Here is a 21,919-nt window from a genome sequence, read left to right as displayed (position 1 = left end):
CTTATAATTTATTGTCAAAGCCATCTTTATAAAGAAGATTTAAGCAAGGTTAAAAGGAACAAGTTGGTTGCATAGTTTCCAGAAAGCGGATGTATTCATTAAAAACAAATTGGTTTGACCAAAGGAAAATTGACTAGAGCGGGATATGAACCTGTGACCTCTGGATTAAAGAGCTGGTGCTCTACCAACTAAGCTATGTTAATGGTCTCCATAACTTTGTTTGGGCAAGGTCCAGGGGAAGGGGGCTGCCAGTCGGAAGCCATTACTCGAGTTTATCAAATCATATTAAATGACAAACTGTCATTGTGAACAGGCTCAAAATGAAATAGTCATATATGATTCATATATTTTGCGCCTTAACACCCAGTAGGGTGGATATATGCGCATTACAAGTCTTATTATTATCATTATTGCTAGGAGACTTTTCTTGGTGAAATGCTTCTGATATCTTTTTGATTTGCCTTTCCCCTAAGCCCAAAGCATTCCCTTTTCAAACCAGTATTATGGTAGGTGTCATATCTCTTCCTTGCAATGCACTGTTTGATTTAATACAAACCGCACCTTCCACTGAGATTCAATACCTTCTAGATGCAGTTTAAATCTTGATCTTATTGGATCTTTGCTCGTTCCAAATATTGGTATTAGTCTTTGACTTTCAGGTCGTGACTACAATACTAGAGCACTCAATGTGAAGCTCAGTTCATATTTTCTGTGAATGTAATCAAAAAGTTGATGTCACAAATTCACAACAGTTGAACTGTGTTCAACTATTGTGAATGATTCGCTGTGAAAACAGCCGTCAACATTCGCTTCGCATAAGCAGGAAGCATGAACTGGGCTTTAGTGTGAGAGACGGATGGATCTCAGTAGAAGGTGATAGGAAATACACCTGTTTGGTGCTTTGGAATTGCAGTGTTTGTTTGTCCCCAACCACCCACCCCTCGCTAAAATAAACCCCTTCATTTGACTTGCTTTTTCCCTCCAAGATTTGTCATTGAGATTTAAAATGCAGTCACTGAATATGTTGAAAGTAGTAACTAATGTATTACAAGTGAACTAGTATTAATGGTTCTAACCCTCACTCAGGAAATCTGTTAGCAACTTTTGTGATCTTAGTTTACACCTTGCACTTTGTTTATCTAGGGTGCATCTTGGCGTTCAAAACCAATAACTGTTTGGGTTGAATTGGCCATCACTGGCCAATGACCGAAACAGTTATTGGTTATGACCGCCAAAACACATCCCTAGTGTGAGAATCAAATTAGTGTCTTAACAACTACTAACACCAAGATTTGACATAATTGATATAAAACTGACTTCACAGGAGAAAATCCTCAAGAAACGAGAGACGTTATCTGAGCGAGTCGAGGCTTCAAGACGCAAGTTTGAGAATCTCTTGACTGACCTTGTTGCGAATCAAGGACGTATTGACCGGATCAATAAGATGGCAGATGAGTTTGTACGGACTGGACACAGCAAGCAAGCTGATGTAAGAAAGAGACAGAAAGAGATTAATGACCAGTGGGAAAGATTGATGAAACTTAAAGAGGAAAAGGAGAAGATGCTGGAGGGAGCTTCAAGGTAAGACATGATGGTGAGGAATGGTCTTAAAGTATCGCAGATGAACAGGGATCATAATGTTTACCAGTCCTAATAATGTTTTCTTAGTGGGTTTATATTACTAGCATGGCGCTGTAGTGTTTGGTTGTCAAGGCCGAGTGGTTTAGTTCACCGAATCCAGGCTCTGGTGTTTTCAGAAGCAGAGTGTTGGTTTAAATCCCAGTCATGACACTTGTGCCCTTGAGCAAGGCACTTGACCATACAGTGCAGTGCATTCTACTCTACCAGCCAGGCTCCTAGTGGATGATACCCATACCTTCATCCTTACAGACTGATAAGAGGGTAACCATAAGGAGTAGGTGGCAACGTTCCCCTGGTGACAGTTAAGTTTAGCCCTCATCTTGAAGTGGCCGTCTGTGACCTTGTGATGTTAGGTGATCTCTCCTAAAAATAATAATGACATTTGATTTGTACTATTTTGTCTCTATTTAGCATCGAATTGTACAACCATTCTTGGGGTGAATGCAAGGAGTGGATAATGGATAAGTTCCATGCCCTGTCTTCTTATGATCCTGGTAAAGACACACAGTCCGTGCAAGACCTTCAACGCAAACATGAAAACCTACAGAGAGAATTAGCACCAGTCCAGGAGAAACTCAGGAAACTTGGGTTGCTTGCAAAAGCGTAAGTTGAATCCTTTAAGTTTATATTGATGTCAACAAATTAAAGATGCTCATCTAAAGTCACTGGACACTATTGGTAATTGTCAAAGACCAGTCTTCTCACTTGGTGTATCCCAACATATGCATTAAATAACAAACCTGTGAAAATTTGGACTCAGTTGGTCATCGAAGTTGCAAGAAAATAATGAAAGAAAAAACGCCCTTGTTGCACAAATTTGTGTGCTCTCAGATGACTAAAAAAGGCTTCAGGCCAGAACTCTTTCTCAGATTAGAGTTGTTTCTCACATTGTTTTATACTATCAACAGCTCTCTGTTGCTTGTTACAAAGTAAGTTTTTATGCTAATGCTTTGTGAGTTCTTACCAAACGTGTCCAGTGATGGGCTATATCTCTCCTTTATAACCCAGCTTATGAGCTTGTTATTGTTCTGAACTATTTCCAGGGTGAAAACCTCCTACCCAAATGAAGGTGATCATATCGACCAACGACAGAACGAGATCAGGGAATTATGGGATACCTTAGAAGCTAAAGCAGCAGAGAGACGAGCCCAGTTGGAACAGAGTCGGGATATCAGTCGATTCCATCATGAGACCAAGGAATTGGTAAGTGTCTTCAAATGTACATCAGTAGCAGTACCTTTTGTAATTTTAGTTAAATATCTTTTGTCACTTTGTCCTTTTATCTTATCGCCCTGTTCTGCAACATCGTCCTGCAACTGACACTGTGTTTTGGTATAAGTATGGCATTCAATGTGATAATGAATTAATAGGAATTGAATTGAATTGAAAATTAAAGCTGGGCCTAATTTCTTAGAGCTGCTAAAGTACACAAAAACAGCTTAGCACAACATTATGCTTAACAGAATATGGTTACTAGCCAAAATAACATGTCACTTGTACCATCTTCAACTGGTATCCTGCCTGCTTGGGATTAACTCCAGAATTTGTGGTCACCTATGTAAGTGCAATTGTTCACATTGACATTTATATTTAGGTTTTAAACAAAATAATTGTCTCCTTGCAATTGTTTGTCTGTTATCTAGGAATTATTACTCCAGCAGTATTTTTTATTATTTTCTATTTGTATTTTCCTCAGACGATATGGTGTAATGAGGTTCGAGGCATGTTGCTGGATACAGAGCTAGCAAGAGACGTCATTGGTTCTGAGAATCTACTCAAACAACATCAAGATTTACTGGAGGATATAAGAAGCCACGATGAGATGTAAGTATCGGTCCTATCTTATCATTTAGAGAATCGTTTCTCTCCAATGTTTCTGGCGCTATTGGCAGCAGATTGCACCGTACCACCTTAAAACAACATAACTGGAAGAAATGTTGATGCTCCTGACAAGTTGAATTGGTGGGTTTTTAAGTTGGATTTGAAATTGTCTAGGGTATTAGTTGTTCTAAGTGAAGGGCATTCCACAACTTGGGTGAGGTGTATGAAGAAGCCTTGTGGGATGAGGAGCAGAGAGATCTAGGAGGGTGATATCAGCAGAGCAGCTCAATGATAAAGCTCTTGTGTTTCAATAATGAGCGCTTTAAGATACCCTCCAGTATGAACAAGCGCCATATTAGCACTGCATATTATTATTTGTATTATGTATTAAGTGATTAGTGTGCTCAACATCTTTTCTCCAATTATTAAAATTGTGTCTTTTACACAGTGAATACTTACTCACACAGAAAGAAATTTAATGGCCTGACACTTCGGCCATAGAAGAGTCTTTCTTGAGAAAGCCTCTGCTAGGGTCGAAACATGAGGTCATTAACTACTTTTGCATTTATACCATAGTTCCTTTTTGTTGGTAAGCAGTTTGAAATAGCTAATTCTATTTTCTTCTTACATTCACATGATATTTTCTTTCTAGATTTGCTAGCTTAGAGAAGCTTGGTAAGCAGTTACTGAAGGCACTACCGGACTCTGTGACTATTAAGCATAAACTCAAGACAATGACTAAAGCAAAGCTTGATATACAAGCAGACTGGGATAAAAGGAATCAACAACTAAGAGATGCATTGGATCTTGCGGTAAGTCAATCTAAAATCCAGGCCTCGAAGTAATCCATGGTACTCCCAGCAATTGCCATGGCGCCCTGTGCTTTTGCTATGGTGCCATTTGCAAAGCTCCAGTACAAGTTCATATTGTCGTCATAGAAGTGCATCTTACCAGAGAAAAATTGATGTGCCCCTTCAAGAGTGAAATTCAAGGCCCGCAAATCAATTGTAGGGTTAACAAAAATAACAAGGAACTATCTCTTCAAATGCTGGATGGACCTTCATTGCTTGGTAAATAATTCTTATAAATACAGGTGTGACAAAATTTGAAATGTTGTTTTATGCATATATGAATGATTGAATATATGGATAGATTAATTGACTGCTGTAAGCTATAGATCTGATAGCTAAACTATACTGTATTTTTTCTTCAAATAGCTGTTTAATAGAGAAGCTGATCAGATAGATGCAACTACTAGTGGCCATGAAACCTTCTTGGAGTTTGCTGACCTTGGGGTAAGTATTTAAACAACAAACTTTGTTGGGACTGGATCAAAGTGTACCATGATGCAGTGTCAACATCATCATTATTTGGCATAGACTTGCGTCCGTGGCCGCCTCGTCCTCAACCTGTAATGGGGGCGCACTCCTGGAGTCGCCGCCATCACCTGGTCTCTTTTAACCATGCTTATGACAAAAGTAACCAAAGTCAAAATCTAGTTCTCCCGCTTCTTAACAAGTTTGCTTCAGAATTAAAACCCTTTTAACTGTTACCCCTGTAGGATTGATTAAAATAAACATGTTTGATAATTGATTGGTGATTGATAAATGATTGATTGATGATTGATTGATGATTGATTGATGATTGATTGATGATTGATTGATGATTGATTGATTGATTAATGATTGATGATTGATTGGTGATTGATTAATGATTGATTGATGATTGATTGATGATTGATTGATTATCTCTTGTATTCAGGGTACTCTACAGATTGTATACGCTTTGATCAAGAGGCAAGATGACTTTGAGAATACTCTTGCTGTACAAGATGAACGGCTACAAGGATTGAATGAAATCAATGCTAAGCTTCTATATAACAATCACTACGCAAAGAAAACGTAAGTGGAACTGTTTTTCTTACGTTATGAATTAATTATTATTAATTAGTCACAGTTAGTTCCTTATGGTTTTTGACTTAATATTTGAAATAAAAAGTCACATCACCTTGAGGTGATCCCCTGGCTGGCACTTCCCAGACTGTATCATAAACTTGGGTGGGATCCTTGATTATCCAGCAGTTATTACGTTGTAAGGGTTCTGACTGGCACCCTGAACAAAGGTGTTGACAAAATAGGGAGACAACCAACATCAGGGCTGGATAGCTCTGTTGGTAGAGCACCTTAATAATTATCTGGATTTTGCAGGTTCAAATCCTGCTCTGAGTAGGATTTGAAACTTTGCATGGTGGAAATACGATATGGAAAGGTTTGCGGTAACACCATGTAATGACTATCTCTTATGAGTTAGGGTGGTTCTGAAAAGAACCGTTGGTTTCAACTCGACGTTTCGATCAGTATGCTCTGATCGCCTTCTGGAGAAATCCTGCTCTAGTAAAAAAAAAATTTCAACCCAAAATCATATTACTTACTTTTATTATTAAACTCAAGGTTAATTTGTGTTGGTTCTTATTACTGAAATAAAAGATACAGTGAACATTTATTGACCACTGATGTCTTAACACAATATTTAAACTCCATCTTTATAGTGAAGGTTTTTTATTTTTCTGCTCAGTATTTCTGACCGATGCGAGGAAGTAGTGACACGTAGACTCAAGGTGAAAGAAAACAGCGCTCTTCGCAAACACAAATTAGTTCAGTCTAAAGACTTTCTGGAATTCCATCAAGATGCAGATGAGGTGATTATTAATTATTGATTGTTTATGTGGCCTGCTATCTCAGGTATCGTATACGGTTTTACTTTATTATTTCAGGTCCTCAGAAAAATCTGTCAAAGACTATAAAGTAAATACGTGTAGATATTCCAACTTTTTCCAGCAACTCCCTGTCAAATTAAGAAGTCAGCTAATGACACTTTAATGTTCACTTCCTCTCTTGTTTCGTGAATTTGTTTCCATTTGTTTGTAGCAGTGAACCTGTCACAGCTAGACCCATGGAAGTTGATTAAAATTTGTATGTATTTTTACCCCACTAAACTGAAGGGCCATGCTTTCCTACTGTGCAATTGTTGGTGTGAGTTGCTACTTTGCAATTGCTACTGCAAGTGCTACTGTGCAGTGGCTGCTTTGTTATAAATAGTTTTGGCAGGTGTGCAAGTGCTACTGTGCAGCAGCAGTACTTGCAATATAAGTACAAAGGCATTCCTAGGGCCAATCTCTTTGGTCTCTTTTGTTCTGTGGGGCGTTGTCCCTCAGGAATGTCTTTGGAATGTCACTGGTGTACATGAGTGAACAGAGTGGTAGTGTGGGATATGAATTGGAGACAGTGCAAGTAAGTGCAGAGTACCAGTGTTTGAAGTCAGTGGGTGTGATGTGTGTGCAGTATAGTGCTAGGCAGTCAGAGGTCTCCAATGCATGCTGCAGCATGGATGTAGGATCTGGTGAGGCATGGAGGAGAGTTGAGCTAGGCATTGGGATTTTAGGTTATAGTTTTTTAAGTTCCTTTTTGGTTTTATGCAAGTTCACACTGTATAAGGTTAAACACCACTCTTGGTAAGATGGTATAAGAAGAAAACAAAGATAAAAAACTTGGGGGAGCTGAAGGTAGGAATTTTAGAAAGACATTTTTGGTTGTATTTTTGTGAAGCGTAATGAACATTTTTTGGAATGCACTATATAAGAGCTTTTATTATTATTAATATTTTCCTGCTTTTATAAGCGTCAATTATTTTCTTATGGTAAACCGAACCATGAATTCGGGCCCAGGATTTTATGTAAAAAAAAAGAAGAAAAAAAGGACTTTACAAAATCTGTATGTTAACCTATACAAACTACAACATATTGTACTTTGTCATTGTTATTTTATTTTTTTAGTCCAAAAGGAACATACCCCATTACCATTGGAAGGTTTACTAAAACATTTAAAATCATACAAATGTGGTTTTAATCATGACAGAAGAGCTAGCAATAAGCATCCATTTCAAACTGAATTATTTGTTTTTATTAACTTGATATTTCAGTTATCAGTATGGATATCTGAGAAGCATGAGATAGCATGTGATGACTCCTATAGAGAGTTGACTAATCTACAGGGCAAAGTCAAGAAACATGAAGCATTTGAAGCTGAACTTAAAGCGAATAAAGACAGCTTGGATAAACTCCATCAGGTAGTAACAGGTTGTATTATTTTAACGTAATAATAATAATAATTATGTCTCTTTAAATAGCGCTCTTATCCATCACTAAGTGAAGCTCAAGGCGCTTCAATATAAATTAATATGGGCGCAATATAAATCAATGCATTATTGTTATTAATATTCAACATTCAGTTTTTTCCTGCAAGGTTTTGTGGGGCTACGTTTTTGAAGTATGAGACCTATTCCTTTCTAGCCAGGAACACCAGGGCGAACCCGTCTCTTTTTAATAAGTGCACAGTCACGGTATTCTTTTTCAGTGCATTACACAACATACGTAATCAACGGTTTTACGTCAACTTAGCGACAATATTGCCTTTACTTCAACTTAGTAATACTATTGCCTTTACTTGAATGCTGGACACTTTGCTTCTTAGACTTCTGTAAACCTTAGCCCCCCCCCCTCAAAAACAAACAAACAATAGTACTTGCTTGGAGAAAAATTGCTTTGGTAAATTTAATTCATATTGTGATGTTATTTCTTTAGAATGGTCAAGAACTGATCCAGAAAGATAACTTCCAATCGCCGGCCATCAAAGAGACTTTATCCACTTTGAATGATCGTTGGTACGACCTCAATAATCGATCATTAGACAAAGGCATCAAGCTACGACAAGCAACTCAGCAACAGATGTTAAACAGAGCCTTAGAAGATGCAGCAAGTTGTATCAATGAGATGGAGATGGCTTTATCATCTCAAGATGTTGGGCAGGACTTACGCAGTGTCAAGGGATTGAATAAAAAACAACAGGTAACAAGATTGACTCAAGTCATAGGCACTCCAGAAATCCGACTTAATATTATATGATGATGATGATGATTTATCCTCAAAGTTATCATGTTAAATATTTGAGCATGTCTGTGATATACATATATTAAGGAGCTTTCCTTGAAATATCATGGACATGCTCAAATTGAGATCTCAACAAAGACATCTTCATTCGTCTACCTCTTGCTCCCTTTTTGTTGTGCCAAGAACTCGCTATTCAACTTTTGCATAGAGATCATTCTGTTTATACACATGTATGGCCCCAAAATGTGGAATAAGCTTCCTACACAGATCAGAAATGCCAGCTCATTCACCTCATTCAAGACACTCTTTAAAGCTCATCTGTTTCAGCAGGCTTACTAACCATTCAACTGTGCCTCAGAGCCGTGCCTCAGCGCCTTAGAACAAACTCTTGATTTTGGAGCTCTATAAATGACTTATGATTGATTGATTTGATTTGATTTGATTATATGTTTAGTTACTAGAGAGTGATATGGCAGTACAAGCAGACAAGATTACCCAGATAGTAGAGCAGGCTCACAGTCTAACGGAAGAAGGTCACTTTGATGCAGAGAGAATCGCTATAGAAACTGCTGCTATTACGGAAAGGTTAGCACTTATCATATGGAACTAATAATAATAAAAATAATAATAATAATAATAATAATACTCAGTTCATATATAGTAGTGTAGACCACCCTGCAAATGTTCTCATTTACCTGGGAGCATACAACCCCAAGCTGTTTAAATTATGACTAAGGGGTTAATCCACCACACTACTGTCTCTACCTGGGTTAAGAGAAGCAATTAAGTGTCATGACCGGGATTCGAACCCACACTCTGATGAATCAACCAGTAGAACTTTAGTTCATTTCAGCCATGAAACACTAGGTTAATTGAACGCAACTCGAACTGTCCAATTTTGCTTATTTGAAACAATAGAAACAATAATAACTTGTTTTATCTTAACAGATTTGCCAAGCTTGGTGAACCCTGTGAGAAACGTCGTGCCATCTTAGCGGATTCCCTCAAGCTTCAAGTGTTTCTACATGATGTGAATAATGAGATGCAGTGGATGAAGGAACATTTGCCCTCTGCTAGCTCCACTGATTATGGCAAGACATTTACTGCATGTCAGAGCCATCTGCAGAAACACAAGGTATCACTCTTAATGCATATTTTTTACAAAAGCCCTTTTCACACTACTCTTTTCCGGGGAAAAGATACACATTTCCCCTTAACCTGCCCCATCAAATGGGCATACCCCAAGGGAATAGCCACCTTTGCTCTGGAGTAGGGGTATATAAGCGGTAAAACCCTGGGGTATTCTTGAAATGTACAGCAGGAACCTTGTGGAAGAGAGACCTAGGCGGGGACAGTGTAAAAGTGGGTAACGATGGGGTAAAAAACCTCTCGGAGCCTCCTCTGGGCTGCTGGCCTTTTTTTTTAGATATGGTGGACACTTTAGGAGTGCATTGTTTGCTTTTAGGTGTATACCTGGACAAATTTACCTAAACATAATAGTGCTGTAGAATTTTGTCCAGTACACCTAAAAAAGGCTTATGGATATTAGAGATACAGCAGAAAAGGGCTAAAGTGACTTTAATGTTTCACTTCCATCACATGTGAGTAACTTTGAGCAGGATTGTAATTTTTCTCTAACCTCGTTGTTTGACTTTTGTTTTAGAAACTGCGAGTTGAGCTTACCGGTCACCAACCTATGATAGATAAAGTGATTGAATCTGGAGAAGCGTTGATAGCTGGCAGCCACTTTGCATCCGTTACTATCAGAGAGAATTGCCAAGAGTTATCACTGACATGGACTCAGTTATTAGATGCTATGGATGAGAGAGAAGAACGATTGAATACAGCATTTGAAGCTCAACAGGTGGGTAGTCAACGTGCTAAGCATAGAAAATGTGCTAAGCACAGTTGCTTAATAGAAACAGGTCACCAGGCAAAATTACATTAAGTTTACAATGTTTTAACCGGTGCCCCACTCGTCTTTTGCTTAGCAAGCAGTATTTTCTGCTTAACAGCCTTATGAAATTAGGCCATGTCTGAATTGGTGGCTAGGGCTACGGCTACATCGCTGCGTCACCATGCATTAAAGTATAGGACGTTCTTAGCAACAGCCTTAGCAACAGCCATAGCCGTAGCTGTAACCAACAATTTAGATACATCCTGAGACTCCTTTTACTTTATCCAATTTAGAGAAAGACAAAAGGCTGATAAGATAATTGCCTAGGATTTGAAATGTTTGGTTGGAGTTTAATTGGGTTTTGTACACGGTAGCACCATGTACAAATCTCTTTTGAGTAGTTTTCTTAAAAGACAACAATTCGTTCAGTATGCTCTGATCATTTTCAGGAGACACTCGGAGCATATTGATCAAAACTTTCAGTTGTCAACCACCGGTTCTTTTCAGAACCAACTTGTCTCAAAAGAGATATACACATAGTGCTACTGCAAACCATATCCAACAAGATAATAACAGTGGAACACTTGAAATAATGGTTGACTCTCTTTCATGATGTTTTTTTATCTTGTAGTATTTTGCTGAAGCTAATGAAGTAGAGAGTTGGATCAGTGAGAAGCAGAGTCTAGCGAGAGACACAGACTATGGTAACAGTCATGATGCAACAGACAAGTTACTTACAAGAAATAAGGTGGGGTTAACTCTGCAGATTGTTACATGTAATCATATCTTCCTTTTAGTCTACAAGAAAGAATCGTTTATCTCAAACTTTTTAATTGAGTATGTAATGTGTTATGGTTGATGATGTCAAGAGTTCAAATGAAGATGCTGTAGTCTGCAGTGTTTATAGATGGAGATGTGAATTTTCCATATCTTATAGGTTCTACAAGTCCTTAATAACAGACTACTGGGACTGATTGATTTATGCAGTTCATAATCAAAGACGTTAAACCATTGCAAGTCTAACCACTGCACCACAGTGACTTGAATAATACTACATTGTGATGATGGCTGGACAGAATGCTAAACCAGGCTGTTCAACACAGAATTCATTCAATAAGTCATTTTTAAAATTGATATGCCATAATCTATTATTGTCAAATTGTAGGCGCTGAAGTTGGATGTAGAGAACTACCAGAGTGTTGTGACTGACTTGGGTAATAAAGCAGACGCAATGATCAAGAAGAATAACCCTCAAGCTGCTGAGTTATCTACCAGACAGGTTGGTTTCTTAAGTCATGTTTCTTCACTCCTTTGTTACCTGCAAACCTGAAATCAAGTGGGGGAAATAAGGCCTTTAATGTATCGATTAATTTATTTGTGCATGTTTCCAATCCCCTGCCCCTCTCCTTGTTGATAATATGAATAAATTAATAGTTGCACTTAAGCTAAATGTGATGCGACGATGAATCGCTACACGCCTATGGTGAAGTTGACAACGGATAAATCTGAGCCCTGGGTTGACATCTTCAATCAATTTTGAAGGGGATCTTTTACATCCTTTAGAGGTACATGATTATATGCAAGATAGTAGTAGGGTTAACCTTGTTCACACCTTGTTTTATCTCTTAATACCACAGGAGACTCTGCAAACCCATCTGAAGCGTCTTGAGAATGATGTTGTAGAACGAAGTAATGAGTTAGAGAGAGCTAAGCTACTTCATGAGTATGTTAAAGAAAGTGATGATATCGGAGAATGGATTGAAGCTCATTATCAGATAGCAAGCTCAGAAGACTTTGGAGAAGACTATGAACACCAAGAGGTAAATCAGAATTATTCCTGCTCAGACTTCAGAGAATTGTTTCCTTTCCAAACATTGAGAGGTAAATCAGAACCTTGAACAAGGTGGGGTGTCAGGGCTGAGTGGTGTAGAGCATCGGATTCAAGTTCTGGTGGTAAAGTCATAGGAGTGTGGGTTCAGGTTCCGGTCATGACACTTGTGTCCTTGAGCAAGTTCTCTTCACCCAGGGGTATGAATGGGTAACTGCGAGGGTAGAGTTTGGAAAAAGCCTTTGGAGTGCTACGGTAGTCCAGGCTGTATACTCCCTAGGGAGCTGAGAAAGATTACAGGAATGTTATTGGCCCAATGACCAGGGCTGTAATGTAAAGCACATTGATATGGTTATTTTGAAATGCGCTTTATAAGGACTAGTTATTTTTATTTTTATTTATTATTCTGCTCGACTTCAGTCAATTGTTTTGTTTCTAAGCATTGAGGGATAAATCTGAACCTATCCTGGTCATACTGCGGTGAGTTTATTTTTTCTAAAGATTGAAACATTGACTGATATATATAATTGTCTTATTATGATAATTTGCTGCTTACAGAGACTGAAGAATAAGTATGATGAGTTTCGTCGTCGAGTCGATGGAGGGATGGATAAGTTTAATCGCTGTGAGGAACAAGCTCAACGATTAATTCAAGATGATCATCCTCTAGCTCATATTGTTAAAGAGAAACAAGACAGTCTCAAGTAAGGAAACTTTCAGTTTGAATAATATTATGGTGGTCAGGTTGGCCTGATGATATCTTTCCTTGCCTCTGGGACCTCGGTTCAAATCACGCCGGGGGCACCACCTGGATTTGGTTTTCAGTTCCCACTTGACTTCGTGGGTTTTCCCTGGAATAAATCTCTGGGGTTCTCCTTCCACATCTAAAACTGAAACCACGTTCTTTATTTTTTCTCCTGTGGGTTCTTGGCTAGTACAGTAATTGCGCTTTTCTGAGAGTCCTTTGCTGAGCAAGAATTGAGAGAAGCACCAGTAGCAACAGTATAAACCTTATGAAATGTTGGCTGGGAGACTGTTTTTGCTAACAGCATTTTTTCTTTGCTTAGCAAAATTCTGTTCAATGTGAAAAAGCTTTTTAGCCACCACTTTATATAACGTCTCACAATAGGTCACCTTTATTTATAGAAATAATGAAAAATTGTTACATTTTATTTCTTTGCATTGGATGTGGAAGAATCGGAATACGTTTACAGTTGACCCTTGACCCTTTATGTTTGTGTTTTAGACAAGCTCTGGAGATGCTTCAAGCACAGATCTCGGTCAGAAATCAGAAGTTGGAAGCAGCTGGCAAGATCCACAAGTTCAACAGCGACATTGATGATTCTATGTCTAGGATACAGGTATATGTCTCAAAATGCTCAGTCTCATAATAACGGTCGGGGGGGGGCGTAGAATAAAAACAAATTAGCAGAGCAGGGGTCGATTTCACAAAGAGTTAGGACTGGTCCTAACTTAGGACTAGTCCTAGGAGATATAAAAAATGCATGGGTAGTCCTGAGTTAGGACAAGTTACTCATCCTAACTGGAGATGAGACTAGTCCTAACTCTCTGTGTAATCCACCCCAGGACTTGAACCTGCAACATCCAGATTAAAACTCTACCAACTGAGCTCTCTAATTCTATGTTTCCTGTCTCCTATTTTGTCAATATATTTGTCTGGGGTTCCAGTCAGAAGCCATACAGCCTGTAACTGTTGTATAGCCAGGGATCTAACCCAAGTTTACAACACCGCCTGGGAAGCAGCAGCAAAGAGATCACCTGAAGGGGATGCAATTTTTTCTTTTAAAATTATTAAGTAGTAAACCACAAGGGAAACCGACTGGTTGAACAAAGAAAAATTATTGAGAGTAAGATTTGAACTTGCGTTAATCTGTAGGTCACAGGTTCAAAACCCTGCCCTAGTAAATCTTTATTTGTTGAATCCATAATTAGTTAAGATTTACCCAGTCAGTTTCCTGTATGATTTATTACTTAATAAGTTAATTTTGTTTTGTTGTTGATCTACAGGAAAAGTACAATGCAATGCCTGAGGATTTGGGTAAAGATATCAACTCTGTTCAGTCCCTGATTCGTAAACATGAGATATTTGAGAATGATCTACTAGCAATGGAGGGTCAGCTTCAGAGTTTAGTCAATGAAGCTACGAGCCTTCAGGAAGAATATCCAGGAGGTACGGCTGCTGTGTAGGAATTAGTGGCTATGGCTCTGGCTTTGGCTAGATTGCTGGTCAGCATGTATTGAAGTATAGGACGTTCTTAGCAACGCCCTTAGTAACAGTCCTAGCCGTAGCTGTAACCTTAGCTATGTGGGGTGTCGTGGCTGAGTGGTCTAGGGCAGTGGATCCAAGTTCTGTAATCTACAGGATGGGGGTTGGAATCTGGATTGGTCAGTCATGACACTTGTGTCTTTGAGCAAGGCATCATAATTGCTTCTATACACCCAGGAGTACAAATGGACTGGTATTCTGTTCAGGGGGGGGAGTATAAATAATCTCAATCGTTTTAACGCCAAGGAAACCGGTTATAAACACTGGCCTGATGAGCCATATTGGCTTAGGACAGACTTTACATAAGATCAATTGTATGAACTCAGTTACAATTTCACTAATAGAAGGGTTTGTCGCGGTGTTTCTGGCAGTGGCTGCTGAGTGCACCGTAGCACCTTGTAAATCATGACAAGACATTTTGGAAATGAATCTCATAATTCAAAATTAAGCATACCTGAAACATAATAAGTGCTTTGAGACGCCAATAGATAAATCACTTTATAAGAATTGATTATTATTATAAATACAAATCTCAAAGCACTATTGAATAGTTGTTCTGTATTTATTTGTTTATCAGGGAATGCTGAGCAGATAAATGATCAGCAACATGTTCTAGTGACCAACTGGAACACATTACAAGAACATGCCACACAGAGACGTCAGTTACTACAAGCTGCTAATGATTATCAACGATTAATGGCAACAGTAAGAAATCTAGCTGGTTTTTACCGCCTTAACTCATTGGAATATTGATCGAAGTGGGCAGACTCTTTATTATAGATATCTGGCTCATTGTCCACCCTTTTAGTTCGTGTCTTACTATTTATGGCTTTTCAGTATTTGTGACCTTGTACGAGCATGTGTGAACCAAACTTAGCTGAACAAATTTAAAAAAACTTTTTCTTTTTTCATTAATATTATAATTTATTTGGCCATTGAAACAAGAACAAAATAAACAAACAGGCAGTCGAAAATGTGGGCTCAAAATTTCGGTGAATTGGACTAGTCATAATTCTAATGAACAGTTGATTTAATTGACTCTATTACCTTACAGTGTCGAGATCTGATTAATTGGACCAATGAGATGACAACTGAAATGATGACTGATGTACCAATACGTGATGTAGCTACAGCCTCAGCAGCACTGAGTCAACATATGCAATACCATGCAGAGATAGGAACTAGGGAAGATAACTTCTCATCATTAGTAGAGGCTGGACAGATGCTTATACAACATCAACATTATGCAAGTGATGAGGTTAGTATTTAGCTTATTCATCAAGTAGTATAAATATTACTATATGCAATACCATGCAGAGATAGGAACTAGGGAAGATAACTTCTCATCATTAGTAGAGGCTGGACAGATGCTCATACAACATCAACATTATGCAAGTGATGAGGTTAGTATTTAGCTTATTCCTCAATGTACCCAACGTACGCATTAATAGTCTTGATCAAAGACACAAGCGCCATGACCAGGATTCAAACCTAATAATAAACTAAATATAATAATATTGGGTTTTGATATAGCGCTTTATACATCGTGTCTCAAAGCGCTTCCAACATTATTACCCTGATCACTGGACCATTTCATTCCTTAAACCATCTCAGCTCCCTGCGGAGTATACAGCCTGTGCTGCCAAATATGTAGCACACTAAGCTAAACCAACCACAAGAACCATCTCTGCCCTCACAGGTTCCCATTTACCCCTGGGTGGAGAGAAGCGATTGCAGTTAAGTGTCCTGTTGTAGTGTCTTGTTCAGGGACACAAGTGTCACGACCGGGATTCGAACCCACACTCTGCTGAACAGAAGCACCAGAGCTTGAGTTCGGTGCTTCTATCCGCTCTTCCACGACACCCCAACGACTTGGCCACCAGAGTTTATAATTTCATTGAATCCTTTCTTATTATTTTCTTGTGTCCACAGATCCAGGAAAAACTTGATTCGGCTCTTCAAGCGAGAGAACAACTTCATACAAGTTGGCAATCTAAGAAGGAACATCTGGAGCAGGTTGCTGAACAGCAAGCTCTTCTTAGAGATGCCAAACAGTTGGAAACAATCAGCAGTCAACAAGAGGTAGGAAAGATGGCCAGTCTCACTACACCTACAGCTAGATTAGTGCGTCTGCCTGCGTCGCAGAATTGGCAGATACGCGCCATCTAGTTGTCTGTAGTCAAAGTTGTCGTTACGGTCATTACCTAACACTGACTGGACTCTATTATAGTTTGATGCTAGGGCCGTATTTCATAGAGCCGTTAAGCACAAAAAAGTAGCTAAGCACAACAAAATGATGCTTAACAGATAAAGGTTACCAGCCAAACTGCTATGTCACTTGTACAATTTGTGACTGGTGTTCTGCTCATCTTGCTAAGCAAAAAAAATAAAATAAATAAAAAATAAAATAAAAAAATATTTACTTAAGCAGCTGTATGAAATTGTTCCCTGGTTTGTGTGGGGTATGGGAATTTGTTGGAACCACCATGTGCAGTGCGCGATGTTGATACCTTTCGTCACTTACCCGAGACAGGAATTACTGAAACTTACACTGATAGGCTACCAAATCTGTTTGCTCTGCATGCCGATTATACAATTTGTTTGAGCGCTTGTACGGTGCTAAGTACATGCATAGGTAACTGCAAATATTTTGACGCAATCCATTTCAATTGAATCATGTTTCTACATGATCACTCAAATCTGCAAACACTTAGACATTTGATTTCATTACCATTCACATTGAACACTTTCTTTAAAAAGTATTCTCTATGCAATCATTATTACTTGATTTATTTATCATGTATTTGTTTTAGGTTTATCTGACCAGTGCTGTTATGAGTGCAACAGTGGAAGAGATGGATGTATTAATCAAGAAACATGAAGACTTTGAAAAGTTACTGGCTACTCAAGAGGAAAAGGTAGGACTCCTGTTGGAATAGAACTAGTATTTCATATTCATTATGTTTTCAGGGACAGGAGAACAAATAACCAGGACACAATTTCATCGACCCATTGATATTAAATGTGTATCAATCTTCATCGCTTGTGATGTCACAATACAAATGACTTTGGCAACCCTGTTAAGATGAATCTGAGAGTGCTTTGAGAAATTATTTTTCTGAAGTATGTAAACAAATTTAAATCAAATTACTTTGGTGTCCATTTGGGAATGTTGTGGTTACATATGTGGTTGGTACCCGCTGTCACCTTGCTAAACATGGATGAATTCAACATTCTTGTGCAAAAACAGTGACAGTATTTTTGCTGTTTTCTCATCGAGTAAACCCTGTATTCTGCTGAAACTTTCATAGGTTACTTATATTGTATTGTATTATTACAGGGTACAGTGTTGGAAGAATTTGGACATAAACTCATCTCCCAAGATCATTTTGATTCTCCAGCCTTGAGGACTAAGATGAATGAAGTATTGCAAAGGTACGGAACATCATGTAGGATTTCTCTTAATGTGAATTAATACTTGGTGCAAATAAACAGTGAGTAGATAAGTGGTAGCGATAAAGTACTACTCTTGAGGCAATTTACTGGCAACCAGTTCCAGGCAAGAAGGAAAGGCATTCACATATGAATGTTAACAAGACATTGTTTGAACAATGACTCATGTGCTACCCAAGGGTCCTGTAGCATGCACTGCAGTTGGTTACCTCCAAGTTGCCTGTAAATATTGCCTCGTGTGATAAGGGCCTTTTGAACGTGCAATAGACCGATCCATTACGCCCCGCGAAACCCGATCACCATTAGTGCAAAGATCACCAAACGGTTCAAATGGTGATCAGATTTCGCGGTTGTGATTGGTCAATGATAATTGGGCCTGGCTTAATGGATTGGTGTATTCTTGCTCATATTCAAACAATTTTGGCACCTCTTACATTACTTTAATGTGTGAAGAGAACAAACTGGCACACTTTGACGGATCCCAACATCCAAAGAAGTGCAAGACTTGCACACTCTATTATGAAGAGATTAAAGTCATGAAGACAGTGATGTGCGTTTCTAGTAATGTTGTTTATGTTTAATTTGCAGACGTTCTAAGATTAAAGCGAGCTGTGATGAAAGGAAACAGAGTTTGGCTATTACTAAAATGTATGCACAATTTAAAAGAGATATCAGAGAGGTAAGTATAAAACTTTGATTAATGTTTGTTTACAATCAGATCTATTTGTATTTTTATTATTATATATTTCTGGTAATGAAGCCAAGCATGCCTTACATGTATGTGAACTTTATCACTGTAGCTTACAAGCCTGAGGAAACCTGTAAACAAGGGTGCTTGCTATGTGAACCAGAAACACCAGGGTTAACCCCTACTCTTACACTGTAGCTTACAAGCCTGAGGAAACCTGTAAACAAGGGTGCTTGCTATGTGAACTTGAAACACCAGGGTTAACCCCTACTCTTACACTGTAGCTTACAAGCCTGAGGAAACCTGTAAACAAGGGTGCTTGCTATGTGAACCAGAAACACCAGGGTTAACCCCTACTCTTACACTGTAGCTTACAAGCCTGAGGAAACCTGTATTGGAACCAGAAACACCAGGGTTAACCCCATTCATCCCTAATAAGTGTTCAAGATTATTTTATGTGCCTTACCCATCCTAGTACACAGGATCTATGGCGTTATGTACCATCCAAAAGAAGCAATTGACCAGGACTCCAACCCACACTGTTGATCAGAAACACCAGAGCTTGTGTCTACAAAGCCACACAGGGTTAAACACATGCATTTTGCTTATTGGTTGTAGCTTGTGAATGGTAAATGCTTGTTTATATACCATATTGGTTTCATATTTTTCCTATATTTTTGACTTCAGGCTGATTCTTGGATTGATGAGAAACAGAAGACCCTTGGAGATGATCGGAATTCTCTACAAGACATGAAGAATCTACAAGAAAAGATGAAGAAACTTCAGAAACATCAAGCATTTGAAGCTGAGCTTGTTGCTAATGAGAAACTCATTGCTGAAGTCAAACAGGTAAACAATCAAGCCAAGATATCGTGGTAGAGTTGTCCGTGTTGGTGCTGTTGTTACCCCTATAACTTAGGGACAGCCTATCATGGTTGGCTTGTGCATAAAGCGCTTGATTCCTAGCTAGGATTAATGTGATTAGATTTTGCGCGTTGGTTTTTGTCCATGTTGGTTTTTCTTCAGGCCCTCTGGATCTCCCTACGAAAATTTAAACACTTGTGATCTATAGCTGTGCTCCGTGGGTCGATGGGGTTGGTTGCTCCAGGTGCCCTTGCAGGCCAGCAGCTGGAACATGTGGTAGCCGCGTCCTTCGCAATTCAGCTTCTCAGGTTTCCAAATTTCCATTGTTTGTATTGTCACCCTGAATAAAGATATTAAATAATATGTAGCCACCAAAATAGAGCCGGATAGCACGGTTGGTAGAGTGCCAGTACATTAATCTGAAGGTCGTTGGTTCAAGTCCTGCTCTCGTAAAACAACATCTTAAAACCCAAATTTATATATAAACTGTACACAGGAAAAGTATTAGCGAGGGAACGCTGAATAAGTATCCTCTCAGTCTCTACTATACAAACCCAAAACTTTTTTTATTGTATTCCAATTGTTGCAGGCTGGTAATTCTCTAGTGAAGGAACATCATCCTGACTCTGATAACATCCAAGCTGAAGTGCAGGAGTTATTGGAGCATTGGAATGCATTGCGTCAAGCATCAGCAAGACGTAGTCAACAGTTAGATGAAGTCAAGAATCTATTAGAGTTCAATCGACAAGCTGATAAGGTGGAAAGCTGGATCAAAGAAAAGGTATTAATGTTCATCCAAAACAACTTCTCTGTCTGTCTTTTTGTCTAAATGATCTTCTCGTTCAGAGAACTCAGTAAACTCCTACAAGGGGAAATAAACACCGAGCTGGCAACAACCAATCTCTCTCATACAAACACTGGTTTCAATATTTTTGATTTATGGGTTGCACAAATCAAAAATTGGATTCAGTATCTATACAACAATACATATATTCAGCGGTTAGCTTGGTAAGATTCAAACCCACAACATCGTGATTGCAAGTTCTACAGTCTAACTACTTGGCTCATTGTTTTTTACTTAACAACTGTTCTTTAATTTTAACTGTTTAAAATCTGGTTTAAATTTTTCTTCCTCAGGAATTGATGGTTCTTGCAAGTGACATTGGGCGAGACTATGAACATTGCTGTGAACTGCAGAAGAAATTGGATGATCTTGGAGCAGTAAGTAGAATTAGATAGAATACAATGATTGGTATATTTTATTTTAGCACTAAAACAAAACCATGAAGGGGTCAGTATGTATTGTTGGCTCATAAATGTTTATGGGAAAACTATCAAAACAAACCTGGAACAAAATTAACCAATATCATTTTCTGACGATATTCAATTAAAATGGTATTGAATTAGACGTTTTGAATGGTTCAAAATTCCTCCTTGGAATGTACTAATCAATTTATTTTTTCGCTGTCTGATAACGTCATGGTTTAAATTTCTCTCTGGAGAAAGAGTTTCAGATAAAATGGCGGTTTACACCATTTTAGCGTAAGGTTAGAGACTTAAGGTTGTCTATCTAAATTATTACTTTGTCCATCAGAAAATAAATATCACAATTTTTGTTAAAAAATTATTGTAATAATGACAAGTTCGAAATACAAAATTTAACAAAACGTTTTACACCTGTGTGTATTTACAGGACATGTCCGTGGATGACTCTGTAGTGAATGAAATCAACAAAGTTGGTAAGAAACTTGTTGAAGAGTCACTGGGAGACAGTGGAGCTATTGAAGATAGACGAGCAAGTATCGTACTGAGGTAAGCCAGTAATTCTACCTCTTGGTTGTAAAGAGTAGTGTTTAACATTAGTAGATTGGATATCTGATTCAATGCTCTGATTGTTGGTGTTCAACTGATCCATTTTGAAATATCCGAGTATCTAGTTTGTTCTTTAGCTGTATTTTGTGTCAACTTTTGCAAGTAACTTTTTACCAGTTGTATTTTTACTACTTGTATTTTTTCTTTTTTAATATTTCTTCTAGCTAGCCCAAATCTAAATTGTTTACAATGTGTTTATTTACTATTTGTGTTATTTCAACATTTGTATTTGTCACAAGTGCACTTTTCATTATTTGTATTTTTCTCACTTTGTATTTTTTAAATGTTTGTATTATAAATATTAGCAAACTTCATTATTTATTTTTTCACTATTTGTATTCTTTTTTTATGTATTTTCACTCTGTGTATGTTTCACTATGCATAATTTCTAGTTGGCAAGAGATGCAAGAAGGTCTTGCTAACTACCGTGCTAAGCTGGCTGGTTCTCTAGAGGTTCATGCCTTCAATAGAGATGTGGATGAAATTAAAGAACGCATTGCGGAAAAGGTAAGAGATATTCAAGTAGTTTTATTAAGTACACAAGGAGAGGAAATTTTAAACTTTTTTCTAAATTCAGATTATTTAAACTCATTCTAGTAACAAAAAATGTATGTGTTTTCCCA

General features: G+C 38.1%; 1 protein-coding gene across 1 annotated transcript in view; it reads left to right on the top strand.

Annotated features, from left to right (window-relative positions):
* LOC139941338 (spectrin beta chain, non-erythrocytic 5-like) overlaps positions 1–21,919 on the top strand; it is a 62,761-nt gene that overhangs the window by 15,907 nt on the left and 24,935 nt on the right. The window contains exons 20-49 of the mRNA XM_071937784.1: positions 1,325–1,581; positions 2,053–2,244; positions 2,685–2,844; positions 3,338–3,465; positions 4,115–4,274; positions 4,680–4,757; positions 5,224–5,363; positions 6,037–6,160; positions 7,441–7,587; positions 8,102–8,365; positions 8,862–8,992; positions 9,356–9,542; positions 10,071–10,271; positions 10,936–11,052; positions 11,470–11,583; positions 11,942–12,124; positions 12,691–12,836; positions 13,379–13,493; positions 14,161–14,323; positions 14,997–15,124; positions 15,474–15,677; positions 16,352–16,501; positions 17,233–17,337; positions 17,760–17,854; positions 18,461–18,551; positions 19,248–19,409; positions 20,014–20,205; positions 20,562–20,645; positions 21,118–21,236; positions 21,689–21,803. Coding sequence (XP_071793885.1) covers positions 1,325–1,581; positions 2,053–2,244; positions 2,685–2,844; positions 3,338–3,465; positions 4,115–4,274; positions 4,680–4,757; positions 5,224–5,363; positions 6,037–6,160; positions 7,441–7,587; positions 8,102–8,365; positions 8,862–8,992; positions 9,356–9,542; positions 10,071–10,271; positions 10,936–11,052; positions 11,470–11,583; positions 11,942–12,124; positions 12,691–12,836; positions 13,379–13,493; positions 14,161–14,323; positions 14,997–15,124; positions 15,474–15,677; positions 16,352–16,501; positions 17,233–17,337; positions 17,760–17,854; positions 18,461–18,551; positions 19,248–19,409; positions 20,014–20,205; positions 20,562–20,645; positions 21,118–21,236; positions 21,689–21,803 — 4,452 coding nt within the window. The remainder of the gene's footprint in view (positions 1–1,324; positions 1,582–2,052; positions 2,245–2,684; positions 2,845–3,337; positions 3,466–4,114; positions 4,275–4,679; positions 4,758–5,223; positions 5,364–6,036; positions 6,161–7,440; positions 7,588–8,101; positions 8,366–8,861; positions 8,993–9,355; positions 9,543–10,070; positions 10,272–10,935; positions 11,053–11,469; positions 11,584–11,941; positions 12,125–12,690; positions 12,837–13,378; positions 13,494–14,160; positions 14,324–14,996; positions 15,125–15,473; positions 15,678–16,351; positions 16,502–17,232; positions 17,338–17,759; positions 17,855–18,460; positions 18,552–19,247; positions 19,410–20,013; positions 20,206–20,561; positions 20,646–21,117; positions 21,237–21,688; positions 21,804–21,919) is intronic.

Source organism: Asterias amurensis, chromosome 1 (assembly GCF_032118995.1).
Source record: "Asterias amurensis chromosome 1, ASM3211899v1".
NCBI classification, from domain to species: domain Eukaryota; kingdom Metazoa; phylum Echinodermata; class Asteroidea; order Forcipulatida; family Asteriidae; genus Asterias; species Asterias amurensis.
The sequence above is the reverse complement of the archived record's forward strand: the minus strand, read 5'-3'. Positions and strand labels throughout refer to the sequence as shown.